Source organism: Condylostylus longicornis, unplaced genomic scaffold, assembly GCF_029603195.1.
Source record: "Condylostylus longicornis isolate FDR11 unplaced genomic scaffold, ASM2960319v2 ptg000018l, whole genome shotgun sequence".
Classification (NCBI taxonomy): domain Eukaryota; kingdom Metazoa; phylum Arthropoda; class Insecta; order Diptera; family Dolichopodidae; genus Condylostylus; species Condylostylus longicornis.
In genome coordinates this window covers 2,867,049-2,884,147 of record NW_026577987.1, presented here as the reverse complement: position 1 = coordinate 2,884,147, position 17,099 = coordinate 2,867,049, and the positions used below count along the sequence as shown (strand labels likewise).

General features: G+C 29.1%; 5 protein-coding genes across 10 annotated transcripts; 2 read left to right on the top strand and 3 right to left on the bottom strand.

Moving 5' to 3' along the window:
* Positions 1–226: 226 nt before the first annotated feature.
* LOC129606340 (arginyl-tRNA--protein transferase 1) lies at positions 227–3,802 on the bottom strand. 2 transcript variants are annotated; one of them, XM_055516616.1, is made up of 8 exons: positions 3,624–3,802; positions 2,971–3,396; positions 2,691–2,887; positions 2,432–2,575; positions 1,889–2,070; positions 1,668–1,831; positions 506–657; positions 227–441 (listed from the first exon to the last, which is right to left on the bottom strand). In XM_055516616.1, the coding sequence occupies exons 1-8, from the start codon at positions 3,715–3,717 to the stop codon at positions 349–351; spliced, it is 1,452 nt and encodes a 483-aa protein (XP_055372591.1). In that variant the 5' UTR covers positions 3,718–3,802; the 3' UTR covers positions 227–348. The 2 variants fall into 2 exon arrangements, with proteins under 2 accessions (XP_055372591.1, XP_055372590.1); XM_055516615.1 differs by lacking the exon at positions 2,432–2,575 and adding an exon at positions 2,208–2,357.
* A 754-nt stretch (positions 3,803–4,556) lies between these two features.
* On the top strand, positions 4,557–5,405 carry LOC129606282 (40S ribosomal protein S18). Of its 3 annotated transcripts, none has more exons than XM_055516516.1 (3): positions 4,557–4,695; positions 4,839–5,024; positions 5,081–5,405. In XM_055516516.1, the coding sequence occupies exons 1-3, from the start codon at positions 4,693–4,695 to the stop codon at positions 5,348–5,350; spliced, it is 459 nt and encodes a 152-aa protein (XP_055372491.1). In that variant the 5' UTR covers positions 4,557–4,692; the 3' UTR covers positions 5,351–5,405. The 3 variants fall into 3 exon arrangements, with proteins under 3 accessions (XP_055372491.1, XP_055372492.1, XP_055372493.1); XM_055516517.1 differs by having other exon boundaries at positions 4,656–4,780; XM_055516518.1 differs by lacking the exon at positions 4,557–4,695 and adding an exon at positions 4,745–4,767.
* Positions 5,406–5,978: 573 nt separating this feature from the next.
* LOC129606278 (GATA zinc finger domain-containing protein 14) lies at positions 5,979–9,850 on the bottom strand. Of its 2 annotated transcripts, none has more exons than XM_055516510.1 (7): positions 9,609–9,850; positions 8,741–9,108; positions 8,480–8,680; positions 7,937–8,429; positions 7,427–7,835; positions 6,320–7,374; positions 5,979–6,256 (listed from the first exon to the last, which is right to left on the bottom strand). In XM_055516510.1, the coding sequence occupies exons 1-7, from the start codon at positions 9,645–9,647 to the stop codon at positions 6,119–6,121; spliced, it is 2,703 nt and encodes a 900-aa protein (XP_055372485.1). In that variant the 5' UTR covers positions 9,648–9,850; the 3' UTR covers positions 5,979–6,118. The 2 variants fall into 2 exon arrangements, with proteins under 2 accessions (XP_055372485.1, XP_055372486.1); XM_055516511.1 differs by having other exon boundaries at positions 7,427–7,832.
* Positions 9,851–11,420: 1,570 nt separating this feature from the next.
* On the top strand, positions 11,421–15,264 carry LOC129606176 (uncharacterized). Its single transcript, XM_055516318.1, has 8 exons — positions 11,421–11,849; positions 11,928–12,608; positions 12,659–12,818; positions 12,879–13,172; positions 13,228–13,392; positions 13,455–14,670; positions 14,750–14,846; positions 14,907–15,264. The coding sequence occupies exons 1-8, from the start codon at positions 11,795–11,797 to the stop codon at positions 15,110–15,112; spliced, it is 2,874 nt and encodes a 957-aa protein (XP_055372293.1). The 5' UTR covers positions 11,421–11,794; the 3' UTR covers positions 15,113–15,264.
* On the bottom strand, positions 15,220–17,099 carry LOC129606177 (protein angel). 2 transcript variants are annotated; one of them, XM_055516320.1, is made up of 4 exons: positions 16,722–17,099; positions 16,238–16,657; positions 15,751–16,182; positions 15,220–15,694 (listed from the first exon to the last, which is right to left on the bottom strand). In XM_055516320.1, the coding sequence occupies exons 1-4, from the start codon at positions 16,986–16,988 to the stop codon at positions 15,323–15,325; spliced, it is 1,491 nt and encodes a 496-aa protein (XP_055372295.1). In that variant the 5' UTR covers positions 16,989–17,099; the 3' UTR covers positions 15,220–15,322. The 2 variants fall into 2 exon arrangements, with proteins under 2 accessions (XP_055372295.1, XP_055372296.1); XM_055516321.1 differs by having other exon boundaries at positions 16,735–17,099.

Genomic DNA, 17,099 nt, shown 5'->3' with positions numbered 1-17,099 from the left:
GATGGCCTCAAAGGAGACATTTAAAAAAAAGATAAAATGAGACATAAATAAGTAAAAAACAAACATAAAAGACATTACAACATGAAGAAAAATCATAAGTTTCAACACAAGCCTTTTTTCACAAAGATTTGTTAACAGTCGTTATATGAATATATGCAAACATTTAATTATCAAGTAGGAGAAATCGTACTCCGTTTTCTCATTGTTATAAAAAGACGTGTTTTCTAATCAATATTAACGCAATTTAAGTATATTTATTTATATAATAGATTTAATGACAATTAAATGGTTAATTTACCATTTAATTATTTTTTGTTTCACTAAATTAATCAAATACAATTATTTTAACTAAAAAGCCAAAAATAACATTCGATGTGCACAAGATTTTCCGACGAGGTTTCCATATTCTAAAATTTCTCTATCGTAATTTCTGCTTTTAATCTGAAAATATGAAGATTATTTTCAAAAAATAATGATTGAATACCTAGTACATATTTAAACATACTTGTTTGAATTCCAAATAAGATGCGTATGAATTCTTTTGAAATAGAATTAAAACCTCATTTAAATCGTTGCGAGTGAATTCCTCTTCATCCTTGAAATTGACATCATTATTGAAAACTTGATATTTTTTTTGTTCCAATTTTTCTTTTATTTCTAATGATAAACATTAATACATATATTTTATTAATAGGTATATTTACATATATATTTATAATATATATATCATATAATAAAAAAAAAAAGAATAAATTGAGATTGAATGAAATTATTATATTTGATAAGTTGTTGTTAAGCTCTTTACTTGCAATTTATAGCTCAAAAAGTGATTTTATACTTTATACAGGTTATTTTATTTTTGTTCTGGACTAAGTGCCAAATGTCAAGGGTTTCCGAGCTAGAACGATTTTTAACGAATTTTCACGTAATATCTATTAGTTCAAACTATTTTGCTTATAATTTCCGTTTCGAAAAAGATAGGGCTTCAAATAACCAGTTTTTGAAAGGCCTAGTAAAGATCTTAAAATCAACATGTTATTTGATTTTGTGTTTTATGTACTTTCGGAATACTAAAAATTTGAACTTCAATTTGAAAAAAAAAAACAAATTTTTCACTTTTTTTCAATAAGTTTTTTTTATTTAACTCTCTCACATCATAAGTGTACTTTGCTGCTGTTAGAAATTTAAATCTTTCGAAAAAAGTAGGAAAAGTTTGGGAGCCTCTGCTCTAACCAATGGTATATGTCGTTTTATATCTTTTTAAATCACCCTGTCTAAATATATAAAATCACTTTTTAAGCTATAAATTTGCAAGTAAAAAGCTTAACAACAACTTATTAAAATTATGGGAGAAAATTATTCCCTTATTATTCATATATGAGATTAACAATTTATGTAATTTAATAAATTACATAATTTATGTTTCATTTCTGCTAGTATAAAACAAACTATATAATATTTATTATGACCATGAAGTTCAAGTTATCTCTATTTATAAAGATTTCATAAAATTGCAAGAAATCTATTTTTTTTTAAATTAACGTTAATTGTTTGAAGAAGCAAAGAAAAAGGGAACAAATTTTCGTTAATTTTGAATCGAAAATTTCTATTAACAATAGAAAATTTAGTAATTAATCGTTAGTAACAAAAAATTAAAATTTTCTTACCATCAGTAAGTAAATGCCAAGAATACTTTTCAGGACAAAGAAGATAAGATGCTGTTAGCTTTCCTTTATATTTCATTTTTGGACAAGAATGTATGTAAAATCCCATATAATAATATTTCAACAGTGGAACAGTTTCAGACAACTTTTTAACTAGTTCGATTTCTCTAAACCATATAAAAATAATGAAATAAATTTTAAGCTTTAAAAGTTTTCAAAGTTACCTTAAGGATCCGTAAGTACCCAAAGATAGAAAACTATAATCAGGATCATAAAAGAAATATACAGAGCTCACGCAATATGGCAAAATGTCAACAACACCTACTGCAATCAATTTATCATCTAACCAATACTGCTGATGAAACGACCCATACCCGTCTGCAGGCCCGTTTTCTGGTTTATAGTTCTTAAATTTAAAATATTAATAAGCAAATGTTAGTTTTCAAGCAATTTGATTTTAGCCAAACAAAATTAATTTTCCTTTGCGAATATTATAAACAATGCATTAATGATTTTTTAAAATTTGCTTGGTCGAATTTATACCTTAATTGGTGACTTTTGCAAAAACTCAAGAAAATCTGTTAAACTTTCGGGTGGGTCATTGTGAATTATTGTTTGATACTTTTCGTATAAGGCATAGGTCTCTCTCAAATGACTTAAACATTCTCTGCTTTTGCATTCAACTAATTTCAACTACTTGTTTTGTGTTGAGGCAAACAAAAAGAACAAAAAACCGAAAAAGAAAATTTTAAAATATCTATAATCACCTTTAAAGGAGTTGCACATAAAAATCTTTCAAACTGGAATTTAGTTATTTTGTGTGGTGGATCTTTATGTATTGTTACTTGATATTTTTGATAGAGATCTAATACTTGAGGTGTAGATCCCTTTTGTGAAGGTACTAACAAAATCTGGAATAACGACCACATTTAAAAACAAATTACATGTTTGAAAGTATTTTGGTAAATAAAACATAACTAGAAAATTCTAGGCGAAATGATAAATATAATCTTTATTTTTACTTACTTTTAATTTGTGACGATCACTTTCAGAAGGGTTGTGGATGAAGTCGTTCAAAGATTTTTCCTGATTTTTCAACTTACTTCTTTCACTTTCTAAGGATAATCCTCTACTTTCCAGTTTTGCCTTTTTCCTTTCCAACCGAATTTGTTTGGCTTTCATGCTTGGTTTTTTAATATGATCTTTGTTTAAATCTGTAACGCCTTTATTTTAAATCAAAAATATAAAAAATTAATTCTTGTTTTAAAAACTATTTATGGTGTATGAAAAAAGAAAAGAAATTTACTTTTTTCATTATTTTCTTTGGGGTTAAAATCTTTCGCGTTGTATTTAAATCGTTTTAGTGCTATATCGCACGTTGGATTTATTTGTTTCGTAACATTAGCTATATCTTCGCTGTTAATTTCTCGCCTTGCAATATCTGGTATTTCAACTATTTCATTTGGTAAATCACAATTTTCGACAGCATCGACCTTAGAAGAACTTTCGCCACTTGCATTTTTTATTCCATCTTTTAAAAACTTGCTCATTCTTTTAAGGATTTTTTTTTGAGATTTTGAGAGTTTGAATTGTTCAGTGTCACATTTAATTGTATAACTTGGGCAACACGTAATTTTGTTATTAGGTTTGTAGCAGTACTCTCCCGAACGACGCCATCCCCGATCTATGAGATCTTGGTAATCTTGAGTTGTCATAGCATAGGCATGCATTCCTGTGCAATAATAAATTTACTCAGTATTTAAATTTTTCAGTATTAATTAAGATGTAACTGTTTAAATGCATTGTTTGAACATAAAGGACTATTAAATAAAATGCAGAATCTATTAATATAGGTACCCCATACTCTATATATCTTTTATGTTACCCCAACTTTAAAACATTTTTTTCTAATATAGAAATGTTGACTTAAGTAATCTAGCTAATATTTTAAATACGTACCATGGCTAAAACAAGATTTACTTCCTTTACAATAGCCACAAGTTTTTCTATTTTGTTCACCATAATATTCAATTACACTCAAATTAGTTGTCATATTTATGCAATGCAGATATAAAATCTAATATTGAATTTATGGACGTATATATTTTTAAATCATAATTTTTTCTATAGCAGCTGATATTTGACAACACACTATTGGTAAGTGACAAATTACTTATGTACAACCCTGAAAAACTGAACCAAGAACAGTGCTTAACTGGTTTCGTTCAACAGACACTTTGTGTTCGATTACAATAAAATATATTAAATATCTTCAGAAGAGAAAAACTCAGTTAAATTTTAATTCTTCTCAATCAGCTAATTTTTCGCTTCATTATTTAAAAAGCTTTGTAACATTTCAACATTCTCAATATAAAAACAAATACAATATAAAAATTTTGCTGTAATAAAAACTTTTAATTAAATGAAATAAAAAAAAGAACATAAAATAACTTACTCACTTACTCACTTAATAATAACTTAATTAATTAAAATTGAATGTAAAATCATTGCGCCCACATGTAACCAAGGTTCATCCGCACCTGCATGAACTGTATGCGACTCTTTTTGAAATGGTCGCTAACTTATACCCTTTAACATTAAATTTATAACTCTCAACAAAATGTATGTACTTATTTTTCTTTGCTACTTTTTGTTTTGGTTTATTTTATGTTCCAAAGTGATTAAATGAAAAAAACATAAATATTTAAGGTGCAAATTAAAAAGAAAAATATAATCTGAAAGCAGTTTCAATTATCATGACCATAATTTTAAATTTATGTTTTTTGAACATAAATTTAAGAATATGGTTATGATAAATGAACATTTTTTATGTTCTTAAACAATTAATCTATTAAACCCTAGTAAGTCTACTTTACACATAGTGTCTAAACAGCTCCTTAAGCCATAAAATCTGAACGCGTTTCAATGTCATAATGAGAAACTACAATAAGTATCAATTAATGTCAAACCCGTATTTCCGCTTTTCTATCTTTTTTACAATTCGCCTCTCAAGTAAATAGTAGGCAAAATGGTATGTGTTATTTAAGAATCTCAAAATATTACCAAAATCAAATAACAATGCTTAACTTTTGGATTAGAATAAGTAGTTATATTATGTAAAAGATAGAACATCAAACGCTATTTACTAAATACAATTTATTTTATTAATTTTAGTCGTTAGTAATCCCAGAGAAATTCCAACATATTCTTCGTATTATGGGTACAAATATTGATGGCAAACGCAAAGTTACCATCGCTATGACAGCTATTAAGGGTGTTGGACGTAGATACGCTAATATTGTTTTGAAAAAAGCCGATGTTGATCTCACTAAAAGAGCTGGAGAGTGTACAGAAGAGGAGGTAATTGATTTTAAAAATAAGAATATTAAATGTATTGATTTTTTTTTAAATTGTAGGTAGAGAAAATTATTACAATAATTTTGAACCCAAGACAGTATAAAATCCCTAATTGGTTTTTGAACAGACAAAAAGATATAATTGATGGTAAATATACGCAACTAACTTCTTCGAATTTGGATTCTAAACTTCGAGAAGATTTAGAAAGATTGAAAAAAATTCGCGCACATCGTGGAATGCGTCATTTTTGGGGTCTCCGTGTCCGTGGTCAACATACAAAAACAACAGGTCGCCGCGGTAGAACTGTGGGTGTATCGAAGAAAAAATAATTTATGTAAGCTGCTTATTTGTATTCAATAAAATGTGAAAACAATTTAAAGTGAAGCAATTATTTTTATTTTTACTAATTTTAACAATTTTTGAAGAATAGTTTTTAGAAAATTTTTATTTCCCATTTGATGGAAATTTCCTAAAATCATGGATAGGAATGTTTGGAAAAAAGTAGAAAGTGTACATAATTTTTTGCTTTAGTGTTGCAAAACAAATGTTTTTTTCATTTTCGGGTTTTGTGCAATTTCTGGAAAAACCCAACCAATGAAAAATAAACTGCAAATTAAATTTAAATCTTTTATGGTCCGCAATACATAATTTAAAGTAGCCAATTTTTAGAGAAATAAAACTTCTGTTTAAAAATTATTTATTTAAACCTGAATTGTTTTTTAAAACATATAAAATATTCTTAGACCTTTGGGAACATAGGATATTGATGTGTACTTTTCGGCTTTAGGATGAGAGGATATTAGAGATTTTCATAAACGCAGAACATATTGCAAATCAATAACAAACGTATTCATATGTACATACTGCAAAAACTTAATATTATATTAAATATATGTATATATATTTGCAATATGTGTGCAAAACTCAATTTTTCAATAGAGTTGAATGTTTACTTGCTTCAATTTTCCAATAAAATATTTTTATTTCATAATTTCTTTACAATTCGCTTAGAACTAGCACAAACATATTCAATTAAATGATTAATATTTATCTTCAATAATATTAAAAAAGCATTCGAAACTATAATTTATTTTTAATTACTTAGGATCTCTTATGTCTAAAGAACCTTCTGGTTGTATGTTAGATGACTTATCTGTTTTAGCTTCACTAGCCGAATTATCACCAGATTTTTCACTTAAATTAATTGTTGAATCAGAATCAACAATGGACAAGTTCTGCGAAAATAGGTTTAATATTTCAAGGTTATATTTCACTAATTTAAAACAATATAAACTAACCTTTATTGCTTCATCAATTCTATTTTCTGAAGCTTTTTGAGTATTATTACCCTGAGACGATGTTGTTGATGCTGTAGTTGATGCGTTGGATACTATTGATGTTTGCGAAGAGCTTTGTTGTATAGCAGGCTGAAAAGGCTGTCTTTGAACAAACATATTGTCTAATATGTGATCAATATTTTCCACACTTCCAACAGCTGGTGCATTGCTATTATTTTCTTTCTCAAGACTACTACCATTTGTTTGCTGAGAATTACTGGATTTGTTTTTATCCGATGGGGGTAAAATAGGTATAGCATTTGTTGGTCTGCGTTGCGGCAACGAACTTTGTCTTTGCGTTGGTTGTGTATGTGGTACGAAATAGGTTGTACCTCCAACTGTATTAAATTGTTGTGCTGGAGATACAGTTGCTGGATACTGCGAGCTAGAGTTTGGCGGCGGATAATTCGTAAATGGGGCAGTCGGGTTTGCTGACAATGAATTTGGTTGTGCAGTTTGGGATGGAGTTGCCTGTTGAACATTTGGTGGGGGTTGTGTCTGAGGGCCATATGGTATAGCGTATGGTGGTTGTGGCGCTGTACCAGGAACATTTGGTGGTCCAACAGCATATTCATTTGGTCCAGGGGAATAATATGCTGGAGCAGAGCCAGCTGCTGGCTGTGAAGGAAATTGCGAATTATGAACTATTCCAGGAAATTGCGATGTTTGTGGAACATTAGTTGACGCTGTGGTTTTGCTTTGATTTAGGTTAGTTATTGCTGGAACACCAACTTGCTGTGCTTGCAAATTGTCTTGATAAAGCTGTATTAAATTTGCCTGCAGTAAGGCTTGTTGTTGCTGATGCGCTGCTGCAGCTGCTACAGCCACATGATCATGCTGTAAATGCATCTGTTGTATACTATGTTGATCTATTTGTTGATGTGGTGAAGCATTTGGCAAACCTGCAGGGGTGGGAGAAACTATTTGCTGCATGACACTTTGATCGGTTTGATTTCTTTGCCTAAGACTAGAGTAACGTTTAGGACGTCCTTGCTCTGGCTGTTGATTTAAATCAGCTAAAAAATAAACCTTATATTTTATATAGTCAACATTTATTAAATATCATACCAGGAATTATATTTTGACTCAGTGTATTAGAAGAGCTAGAACCTTGTTGATGTAAAGATTGCTGTTGCGAAGCCAAAGAGTGCATTTGAACACTACCGACATGACTTGGATCATTTCTATTTTGCACTTGTTGCAGTCTGGTCTGCAATTGATTATTTTGTATATTTGATTGCTTATTTTGTACAGATTGCGATAAAATTTGTGAGGATGTTTTTGTTTGATTTGCAACATGGTTTTGATTTAATTTTGGGTCTTTCATATCTCTTGATAAAAATTGGTTGGAACCAGGTGAATTACCATGATTTTGCGAATTGTAATTTATGAGATTATCATTGAACCCATTATTAAAACGTTCAGATGCTTGAGTTGAAATCGACGGTTGTTGATGTTGTTGAATTTGTTGCCTCTGCTTAATTAAATTAGATTTTCCGTTATTATTTTTATTGTTAAATTATTAATATGTTTATTTTATTTTAAATTTAAAATTTATACTATTTTAGTTAAGCTTACAGTATCAACTTGCTTATTGGTATAATCGTCGAAGTTTCGGTTTGCTGGAATTGGTTGGATCCGCACATTATTTTCATCAGCATGACGGTTATTATCGAAGTGTACCTTCTCGTCAATTCCCCGGTTTTTGTTTTTGAACTCCATACTTCTTCTATTTTGGTTGTTACTACTCCCAGATGTTCCAGATCTATAATTTTTACTATTTCTATTCGTTTTATCCGCTCTGCCGAAATTTTCTCGCTTTGACAACTGACTATCCAAATTTTTATTATCGAAACGATTTTCTTTTTCATCACGATGTTTTCGCGAATTTCTGCGGCTCTTCTTTTCATTTAAAGCTGGAAAATCTTCAGCTTTAGGTGGTCTACGATGAGTATTACTTTTTATGTATGCGCTTTCATCTTCCCATTTGCGATTATATTTGCTTGGGCCCCGACCGTAACGGCGACGTCTACGAGCCCTTGGCGGTCCATCTTCACTTCTGATATCGTATCTGTGATAAAAATTGTAAAAAAATTTCAACTTTTCAAAAGTTTTTCTTACCCATAGGCAGATACAAGTTCAGCTCTAGATTTTGGTGCTTGCTCATTTTCATCATATCTATCATGAGACCATCGATCTACTACAGAAGCTGGTTGCCACTTTTTCATTGTTTTAGAGGCTGAAGAAATTGTTGGAACTGTTGCTTTTGCTGCATTTTCGCAATTACCTTCTGCAGTACTTTTGGATATTTCTACTACTTCACTAGAAGAATATGAAACATAAACACAATATAAAGCATTAGAATGTGGAATATGTGCATACGGTTCGTCAGTTGTTCTGTCATCATGCTCATAAAATGTACCCTTTTTAGGTATATACTGGGGGTTACTACGATCTTCATCAACTTTTTTGACGTTATCAATTTGTTCTTGTCCATCACCACGTTGCCTTTCTTCATCTTCTTCATCATATTCACTACCTGTTTCCGAGCCAGAACCTTCCAAATCTTCATCCTTATCATCCTCATCGCCACTCTCGTCATTTTCTTCATCATAATCTTCTTCCCCACCTTCTAAGTCACTAGCGGTGTCATATTCTGAATCATGGTGATGTGATGTGGTCGTTGTAGATTTTTCAAAAGAATGCTGCTTTTCTAAGTCTGCCCCACTGGATGGGGAATCTGGGACAGCCTTGAAAAAGAAAAAATAAAAATTTTTAATATTTGCCCATAATATTGAGTTAAATATTATGTACATGTATGGAGAAAGAATATATGTAGTAGTCCAGACAAAAAGTGAAAGACAAATTACAGTTTTTTAAGGTTAAATATTAAGTATGAGCTTTTTTTTTAAAAATATGTATATTCAATTTTCAGAGATCTAATTATGTATATTTAATTAATGTGTGCTTACTAATTTAACATCTACTTTTGCGCTTGATTACTATGTAAAATTGAACTAATTAAAAAATTCATACGTAGAATGTGAAAGGTTGACAATTTGCTATCAAATTTCACTTATGAATATAGAAAAAAAAACTGATAAGTATGTCAGAGGCAACTTTCGTTGAGCCATAGGATATGAGAATTACATCTTTTTATAAGTTACATTGAATTATCTGAATTTCTCAACAAAAATGTTTCATGGCATTTCTAAATATGTAGTCTTTTATTCTTAATTAATATTATTACCTCATTTTCTACAGTTACAGGTACCACAACATCCGCCATTATATTTCAATCAATTGGAAACTTTTTTATTCTTTATAAAAAGTTTAAAATCTATTATACTGACAAAGTGTGTCCTTTTATTAGATTCTTTTCATAAAAATATTTTTTTGGAATAATAACAAGTTTATTTTGATTTTTCCTAAGTTGAATTTTTTATATTAGAAAAATTTTATTTCTTCCCAACTTGTACAATTCTTCTAATAAACTTTCCAATAACTGTCAAATTTTTATAAAAAAAATTTGCTGCACTTCAATAATGACAGAATGAATTACGTTATGTCAAAAACTCTCACAATAATATTATTAAAACAATAATATCGTTACTATTCAATGTTAAAGTATTTTGCATATTTGATTACTACTTTTCATTTATTTTTAAATACTTTTTTCACATTGCAGACTGGAAAACAGAAGTAGAGCGAGTTTTTGTGGCGAAATGTCAAAATTCATATAAATAATGTACGCACATAATAATATATAAATTGGACTGCCCAGAATTCATTCTATTTTATTCATTCAGAATTCGTTCACGACGGTGATAAAATAGCCTAAATTCCGCTGCTTAGTTTTATCGCTGAGGTACCAATTCTACATCAAATTAAAGCTGTTTTCGAAAGAATCGTACTAGTACCTCCCGAAATAATTATGTTGCGCACTATTTATTGCATTTTAGTGTTCTTTGAACTAAAAATTTGCGACAGTTAAGAATTCTATCGGGATAGAATAAACATTACTATAAATAAAGCATATTTTTATCTTGAAATTTTTATAGTGCACATTTTTATAATCTTCACAAATGTTATAACCAAAGTATATCTATTAATATATTATAACCTTCACAAAAATGTTTACTTATGTAGCACTTATTCTATTCCTAAAGATTTATGAACAGTCACAAATTTTTAGTCCGAAAAACATTAGAGTGCTATAAATAGTGCGCACTAAAATATATTCGGGAAAGTGCAAGTGCGAAGTACTAGTGTGATATGTTCAGAAACAACCTGGAAATTGTCATTGCGTTTTGACAATTAATCATTTTATTAAAATAAATTTAAGTAAAAACAAACATTTTGTATTGAAATTAAAATGCTTTAGTTAATTAAAATTCTTATATTTTTTTTATACTAGTTTCCACTGTAGGCAATCATTATTTAGTTTTTTAAAAACTTAACAAAATATTAAAAATTTATGTGGATGAGAAAAAAATAAGCAAAAAATTATATTTCATAAGAAATTACTAAAATAAAATTTATAAAAATTTGTTTTCTAAATATAGAAAAAATATATGAAAAATGAAATAAAAATTATTCTTACAATAAATGTATTAAAAAATTGATTTTGGATAAAAATTTAGAATGTAAAAAAAGTAAAATATTTGACCTCTGTCTACTGATATTTGACATATTTGGAAATTATGGTTTATTGTTAACTCTACCTTAAATAAAATTAATTCTAAATATAATTAATTTTTGTTACTGGTTTATAGAAAATTCGGAAGATTCTCTAAAATTGAAAAAAAAACTTTCCCTATCATCATGCATTATTTTAATATTACATTCACAATGTTTCGAAAAAAAGAAAATTGCAGGAAGTTTTACCTATATAAAGAAAACATTTAAAAATATTTTTTGTACTGCCACTCTATGTTTAATACATCTATTGTGCAGACCAGTTTTAATTTTGAAATGTGAATAGAAAGAAAAAGGTGCAAAGGTATTTCTTTTCTATCTCTGTCTCGAAAGGAATTTGGTTTCTTTTTTCACTTAGAATTCTTGTTGCATTTTTTAAATCAAAGTATGTAATAATATTTTAAGAAGTTTATAAAAAAAATCAAATATAAAATTTAAAAATATTTTGTACAAGATGCTTTTCTATATTAAATAAAATATAAATTTAAATATCAATCGGCGAATTTGTAGAAATTTGTGAAACAAGTTTCTAGCAATATATTTTGTAAATATTATGTATGTGCCTTTGAACCATTTTTAGCAATACAGGAAGTTTGTCTGTTTCAAAAGCGAAAGACTTCAATGCTAAAAATATGGTAAAAAACTTGGGACTAATTTTCAATCAAATAATTTTCCGTAGTGTTTATAAAATTAATAATATAAACGATAACTTAAAAAATATACAAAAGAGAGATAACAATGAAAGAATTTTTACCACTTTGTGATGTCCTTTTTAATGTTATCTCTTTAGCTGGTAAGTAATATAGAACTAAAAATACTATCCATCCTAGGACATAAAATTTATAATTTTCTTTTTTAATTTGTATTGCAGGCTATTTTTGCAATATTGTATTTGATATAGTTCTTGGATATGCTTTGTTTGAAAAAGGACGGAATGGATATTTTAGTATTATATTATGCTTTGTTATTATTTCACTAATAATATCTCAGGTTATATCGTTTCGATGGTATTTAAGAGATTTAAATCGTTTAAATATCACATCGAATGAACAGTTAGAAGAAATAAATAAAAAAGAACATATTAAAATAAATTTTAGTATTTCGAATAGTAATATTAAACATTGGGTTATCATATGTATTCACTGTATGCAGTTAGGTGTATTATGGAGATACGCTAAATTATTTATACCTGTTGATTTAAGACGTGTTAAGCACGAAGTAAGAGATTTGTGTATATTAAGATTAATCCATGGCTTCTGTGAAGCGGCTCCAATGCTGTTGTTGCAATTATATTTATTAATAACAATTCAAAATGATAGTAAATTTTTATTTAAAAATAACCAAGATGTTAAATTAAAAAGTTTACTTTTAAACAATGGGCAATCTCTTGCCGGTTCTAGCATTGTTGGAATTGTGTCACATCAACCTTCGGAAATTCAGCTACAAAGCGAAAAAACTTTTAAAGATTTGAATTTTGTTGCAATAGTGTTATCCTTGTTTAGTGTTTGTTGGGCATTGGCAAGTTTTAGTAAGAACGTTAGATTGCAAAAAGGTAAAATATATACAAGCACTATAACATTTGTATTTAAATAAACTTTTTAGTTCATCGATTGGTACTGACTTGGCTCGGTGTCATATTTCAATTCCTGTGGCGCTTGGGAACCGTAATATCAAGGATTGGGTCACTTACTGTTTACGCTTCAGTTTATAAGTATTGGATTTTCCTAGTTATTATCCTGCATTGGCTTTCGATGTTTCTTTGGTTTGGCAAAAAAAAAAAAAAAAAATAAAATAAAAATTAAAATACATTTATGTATTTTAGGTTAATATCACCAAAAAATGTTTTTCATGGAGAACGCATATCAAAAATTCGAAAAACAATGTTATCTGCTTTAATAGCGATTATTTATATTTTTGAGTATATTAATTTGCAAGAAGTGAATCATCGCCAAAAGATGTTCATATTTTACATGGTTATGCTTTTAGAAAATACTCTACTTGTTTGCTTATGGGTAATAGGTGTGTCATCTGAACAATCAGAAAGATGGTATTTATTACCATGTATAATTTTTGGCTCATTTGTATTGGGAATATTGTTCATGGTGATTTATTATAGGTTTGTAATAGCTCTTTCGGGAAAGGGGAATAATTTTAAAGGTTTTATATTTTAGGTTTTTTCATGTTAGGAGATTAAATTGGGAGGCAGGCGGTCGCTACTCTAGCGAGAATAAAAATAAATCTGAAAACGATTTAAACGACAAAGCTCATTTACAAATTCAGAATCAACCTCAAATAGCTGGAGTATTCAACTGCCGCTTTTCTAATCCAGTTGGAAAGTATTGAATTGACGAAATATATTATTTAAATATGTATTTGTACTAAAAAAATATTTTTTCAGCGCAACAAAACGAAAGAAAAAAAAGCCAACGACTTTTGTTCCCCCACCAAATTTAAGTTACCCGACCCAACTAAAGACTGAAAATAATATATCAACACCTATGGCAATTCCATTTTGGAAGAGGCCGTTGCGTTCTAATGGTGGATCAAGCGAAAATGAAGGAAGTGTTGGTTCCTCTCGGGTTAATATTCATCAGAAATTGCAAGAAAAAAAACTAAAACAATTAGCAGAATTGAAAATAATTGAAGAAGAAATAAAACAGGGAAAATTAAATGGTCCTGCAACAAATACCTTAAGTTCTAACGACGAAAGATCTTCCTTACCAAGACAACCGATTCCTAGAATGAAAAAACATATTAACATTGACCATCTTGCTTCAAACTTTAAAGGTGGTTGGGATGAATCGTCAATTTTTTTAATGATGGACAAAAGTTTAAGTGACATAGATGAATTGAATAACTTAAATAAGTTTTCAGCTACTCAGTATGAAGAGGTGTATTCCCAATTTGCGCTAAATGGATTAATAACTTCACCAATTGAATCGAAAAATATGTCACCAATATCATCAATTACAGAAAGCACTTCCTTGTCAAGACAACAACAATCACACCAGCAGTTGGAACAGCAACAGCAACCGATGCAACAACATCAACATAATTCATCCCAAGCTCAAACTAGCCAACCACAAAGGCAAAAATTGAAAATTCCACATAATATTTCGCGAAATCACTTCTCATCAATTTTGAATTCTAATAACCAAAGTATAGACCACACATCATCAAATTCAACTAGACCATTTGAACAAAATAATTTCCTCGAGATAAATCATAATCGCCAAATGTCAAATCCTACATATAATTCCAATGTTGAACATAATATTACAAACAATTGTAATGAAAGACTACCGTATTCTTATAATGTTGTTCCTCCACCGCGATCTAAATTGGATAGTAGAAATTTGTTAAAGTTTCAGCATCATTCGCAACACATAATTCAACAACGACAACAAGATTTTGTTAACAAATTTAATCAATTAAAACAAAGATCTAAAACTCCAGAAGTTTTGTTGGCGCCCCACTATTTAGATGACTCCAGAATTTATTATGATTGGATTGCTAGGGAATGCTCTAATGGAGGCAATATTAGTAGTCCTGACGAAAATTTAGATGATGGTGACGACAAAACTCATCGTGTGCCTTCTGATATCGACAGTCAGGTGAAAAATTATTATTGACATATTGATATTTGTACATAAGCCAAATTAATATATTTTTGATTGTCATTTACTTTTTCAGGTTTCTCTTCCAAGGTCATATACTCTGCCTCGAGAATTTAAATATTATAGAAGAAATAAAGGTCATAACTTTGTTACAAGCACAAATAGTAGTGATGGTAAAAATTTTCAAAAATTTTCACAAAATCTTATATCAAAATTTATTTTTCATCTTTTAGGAGACGTAGATAGTGGGGATGATAATGAATCTGAACTTAATTCTGATAATTCTCATATCGTTTATCATCAACAACGACAATTAAAATCACGAATAAAGACAGCGAATCAAATTAATTATAACAATCAAATTCCAGTACATAATCAATACCATCGTGGTTTGCCGAGGGCGCCAATGTCATATCGGCGACACGAAACTAAGCTATAGGTTGATTTTGAGTTTTGTTTTAGCTTATTTTCGGTCTTTACTTAATTAAAATTTAAATTTTTCTAATATTTATTTAAGTATTTATATATGCAATGGAAACTCAAAGATTAAGCTATGCAAATTTATAATAAAAAGAAAAGAACGTTACAATAACGCGTATTATTTTCACAGAAACAATAATTTTACACGTAAAAATTTATTTAAGATTTTTCATGAAGTTACTTTCTCAGTTTTAAAGAAAAAATGTACTGCTAAAGCCAAATGATCTGACCCTAATCTGTTATTTGGTATCATACCCATTTGAATACATTGGGAAACTGTTGGTAACACATACCTTGATAGTAGTTTCAAATTACTATCCGTGCCGGTCCCTAATTTTTTATTATAAAAAATATAGTCAACTGTTATCCACTCGTCTTGATAGGTAGAGGCATATTTCTCATTTGTTTTATTAACATGGTGATATGCAGAATTCAAATTTAAGCTGTGTGTTAACTGACCAGAAGAAAAAAGTTGTGGGCATGATTCAACTAGGTCGGGAGAAATTTTACCAGATCTTTCATTATTATCACTACTATATAACTAAAAGAATTAATAATATATTAATAATGTATTTAAGTTATTATAACGATACTTACCCTTGATGGTTTAGTATAACTATGACCAACAACATCAATATGCTGGCAATTGTCAGTAATTCCTAAATGAGGAGGAAGAAACTGTTTTCCGACCAAATTAGCGTCTTCACTAAATGGTTCTTCTAATGTTAGCCGAGTTAAATTGCTGTATTCTAATTCACCACGTGTTAATAGTTTATAAGGAGCAGAGCATGGCTTTAAATTAAAGTCACCGGTTAATATAATTGGGAATCTTTCTGGAATACCGTCCTTGTACAATCCTCTAAAGGATAAGTGATCTAACTCTGCTAACAGAACTTGTATTTGCGCTAGTCGAACATCCTGTCTTTTTGGGTTGTATAGTAAATGTGTTGTTGCAACTATAATGTATTCTTCTGGGTTTTCTTTTAAAGACAATCTTACAATAAGTCCTACATTTTCTCTGTCTAACTTCTAAAACATTGAAAATTAGTCAAATATTTGAGTTTTTGTCTATAAATATAACAACTTCAATATTTGGTTGATAAAACTCTACAGATTTAAAGTCCTTTAGTACAAACTTGCTATCGTTGTAAAAAATCGCACATCCATCGGTTCTAATTCCGGTTTTTTTTTTGTAAATGCATTTCAAGTTTAGTTCTTTCAAATTGAATTTGATGTCATCTAAGTGATCATGTTGCACTTCTTGCAAACAAATTATATGAGGTTTCAATAAAAGTAATTCATCAGTTAATTTAGACAGTCTGTGTGACCAATTTAAAGCATCATTCTTGTGATTTTTATATATATAACTATGATTTTCAAGAAGGTCTTGTGCCAAAATATTATAAGACACTAACGTGAAATCCATTCCCATTTCTTTTTGAAGAGTGCTGTAGTAATTATTACCATATACGGTTGGTTCCCAATGGCGATATTTAGAATAAACCTGTAATAAGTTTTTCGGATTGGAAATTTTTTTTTGGTTTTTTTAATAAAATATTTGCCCTTACAGCGGGAAAATACCTTTCCAAAACGCTATATCGAGCCTCTTGGCTTTTACTATTTTTACACTTATCTGTTTTGTTTACGTTGAAGGCATCCATTACTACATTTGCCACGGATACTTGCAAATTGGGTTTATTTTTATATTTATTTTTTAAAGATTTTTTTGAATTTTTTATGGATTCTGGTTTTTTAAGTTTAGAGGTCGAACTATATTTTATCATTAATTTACGTAAACTTTCTAGCGATGTAAATTCCCTGGAGATCTTGTACATTTCCTGCAAACTCGGCGTATTCTTAAATTTATTTACACAATATGAATAACATTAATATCAAAGTTTTTTTTTAAAGAATGACAGAACCAATCAATGGAACTCTGTTGAATT